General features: G+C 37.6%; 1 protein-coding gene across 1 annotated transcript in view; it reads right to left on the minus strand.

The window, feature by feature from the left end:
• The window catches only part of LOC122352069 (very-long-chain (3R)-3-hydroxyacyl-CoA dehydratase 2-like), a 5,704-nt gene extending 4,052 nt beyond the window's left edge, over positions 1 to 1,652 (minus strand). The window contains exons 1-2 of the mRNA XM_043249565.1: positions 1,439 to 1,652; positions 62 to 179 (exon numbers count right to left, since the gene is read on the minus strand). Coding sequence (XP_043105500.1) covers positions 62 to 179; positions 1,439 to 1,563 — 243 coding nt within the window. The 5' untranslated portion in view covers positions 1,564 to 1,652. The remainder of the gene's footprint in view (positions 1 to 61; positions 180 to 1,438) is intronic.
• Positions 1,653 to 3,251: the final 1,599 nt, after the last annotated feature.

Here is a 3,251-nt window from a genome sequence, read left to right on the forward strand (position 1 = left end):
TCTTAGGCCTACTTCAGAATTATGAGCTAACTGAAATGAATTTAGCTTCCATCACACTGACCTCAAGAAGGGCACCAGTCTGAAAGAATTTTAGGGGCTTCTCTATCGAGTAATAAAGACCATGGTAACTTCCCCTGGCAAGGTATGCTCGAACCAGTCCAACAGCAATGACCAGCCATCTAGATTTAAAAAAAAAAGAAAAAAGATTCATATAGAGTAAAATCTGTAGTGCCAGTTGTCCTTGCTTTGAGAGGAGGAGGGCATTTCCGCAATGCACACGGGCATGGAACTGCATGCAAATCTCTGACAGCACAGCAGTTAACAGCAAATAACAGTCTCATTCAAATACATCCAGCACATTTATAGTTATACATGCATGCATACCGATGCAAGACACACACAAGAGCTTGTTGTTACAACTCCCCGATTTCGCCAAATACGTGTTTATCTATTTTAACTTCCTTTTTCCATGCTTTTAAAACGGAATTGCATCATCAAGCTATTACTGATGGCATTCTGCGAAAATGTAGCAAACCCGGTTTGGTTACGTCCGCTGCAACTGGGGAAGTTCATTCAATTTGAATAACTCAGTTGATTCGAAAAACTCGATTCCTCCTTCACATTCGAGTGATTTCAGAACTACTCGATTAATCGACTGCTAAAAACGATTCGTCATTTCAAGCCTCGCAAAGCACGATTACAAAATCTTACCTTTTTGTTTTGTATATTTTAATAGAGTGCAATAACAAAGATGAACCGAAAAGAACTGAAATCTACAATAGTCGGTCAAAGAGTCAATCGTTCGTTAGTTCGGATACTTAAATACGATTTGAATCACAATAAAAGCGATTTTATTTTTTTACAATTGAAATTGGCAGCAAAACAGATTTTAGTTAAGTGCCTTTTCACTGATATAGCACATTTTAAAAACGGTGAAAATAAAAGGTTCCGCTCAATCGATTCGTTTCCGAAACCGACATAATTGTGCAACAGTTTCGGGGTTACAGTGCACTTCTATTCGTTGTTTAACCACATAGGCAGCAGCTAACCGAACTAACGCAATGCATTTAAACGAACAAACACACTAAATTCACTCGTACGTCCGTTAAAGTCATCTAACTGCACAAACAGACAAATAAGAACAACGCATTCGTGCACGTAACCAATGACCGCTGTCAACCAGCAGCCCTGAAGAGTCTACGGCGTGTTAAATAGGCGTTAATAGGATTTAGGTTGCAATGAATTACCAGAATATTCAGAATAATGCCCGTTTACTGTAATTTCAAAGCAAACTGTGCCAAATAACGCCGTTTAAACTTAAAGGGGAGGTAACCGCGAATCTGTCAAGCACTTTCAGAACGCCGTCTGAAATATAACCCATTCATTCTTACTGTCACACGCTTGAAAAGAGCACGGAAGCGTTTGATTTTCATCATACCCCGCTGTCATAACCACGTTGTAAATGACCAGATATGCGGTGGCCAGCGTTCCGGGTCCCTTTTTCTTCTTGTTACTGGAATCACTGTGCGCTGTTTTGCTGGTCCCCATGGCAGGTGCCGACATGACTGAACTATCATTAGAAAAACTGGATCATCCAAATGGTCCCGGTGAGTGAATAAAGGCGTGTGGCCTTGCTGACATGCATAGAAGGTGCTTATGAGTGGAGCGCCCCCTGGCGAGAACAGGGCGGAAGTGATGTTTTGTGTGTCACGCTGTTATAGTTTCCATTCGCTTATTCACAGGCATATTCAGCAACAACAAAAGGAAACATTTTTATAAATAATAAATGCAATGTTATTCAATTGTCGTATTTGTGTTGAACTGTGGGTTACGGGAATTTCACAAACATTTATTCCAGTCGTTAGATGGCGGTGCAGCGCACACTGGTCTTTAAAAGGACCCAATATATATGCCTGTCGGAAATATGCATTTCTAAAAACGAAAAATGATTTCATTAGTTATGCCTGTAGTCTTAATAGAAATACGAAATATAACTCGAAATCTAGAATTATTTATTTGCTGTGACACGTACGCTGTTTCTGACAGGCATCGCGTTAGCGTACTAAGTTTACGGAAGCGCAACTGGTGGAAGTGGACGCATTTTAATGGATGAGAGAACGATAAATCGTCGATATACGTAGATAATACGCTTGGATTTAACCTTTAACAGTTAGTAAAAGGTCGCAAAATGCCTTTATTTGGTCAAAACCCGTTCGATCAGGATGTGGGTGAGTTCGACAGTGTTGTTTTTGTCGAAGTGATGTGATATTGACAAGTCAGTTAACAGGGCCGATCCAGTGCACTGCTCCCTGTCATATCCTCAAGATCTTTGCGTTTTGTTTAGGTTATTTTCTCTGTTTCTTTGATCCTCAAACGTCTTAAATATCGACATTTAAAGCTGTCCAACGTAATTAGCAGAACTGACACCTTCCTTACAATATTGTTCTAAATTTTTGTAACTTTTCAGATCAACACTGAAAATTTTCAATACTTACACGAAGTTCTCTGTCAAAAAGTTATTTTGAGTTGTTTGGAGATTAAGTACAAAGTTTAAAAATGTAAAACGCTTAAACGTTTATAATTGCAATTAACAACTCTTTTTAACTTGGAGATGTTTCCTATACAGGCAATGCCGTGATATTTGCTTACGGAAAAGTACATCTAATATGATGTAATATAACTTGTATATAACTTCCTAATGTAATATTATATGATGGAAATTTCCTGTTAAAAAAATAAATAAAATCCCTAAAAATAAACACGTTTTAATAGGGCTTAGGAATGACTGAAAGAGTAATAGGAATTAATTTGTCAAAAGTAACACACAATAGCATGTACAGTGTTTTCTTTATTAGGTTTGTCCTGAGAGATTAATGCGTATTAACACCTTATTTTCCTCTCTGGAGGGGTTTGAAGCACTTGATTGTTCATTTGTTTCAAGCTGTACTTTGCTGGATGTCGCAATGCAAATTTCCCTGTTGTCATTTTGTTAGTCATTCAAATGCACCCAGTAGTTTTATTCTTGAAGGAGGGGTTAAGTAATCTAAACTACTGTATTATCATAGAAATGGTTGTTGTGCCTGTTGAGACAAGCCAGATATGCAAAATTACAGGCAAAACAGGCTACTTTGTCTGTTTAACGGGATGAATATAAGCCTCCTGCTTAATAAATATGTATTAAATACTTGTTCTTCAATATAGCTAGGATATATATCTGATTATATTCACTATTAATAAAAATAAAAATAATA

This window comes from Puntigrus tetrazona, chromosome 9 (assembly GCF_018831695.1).
Source record: "Puntigrus tetrazona isolate hp1 chromosome 9, ASM1883169v1, whole genome shotgun sequence".
NCBI lineage: Eukaryota > Metazoa > Chordata > Actinopteri > Cypriniformes > Cyprinidae > Puntigrus > Puntigrus tetrazona.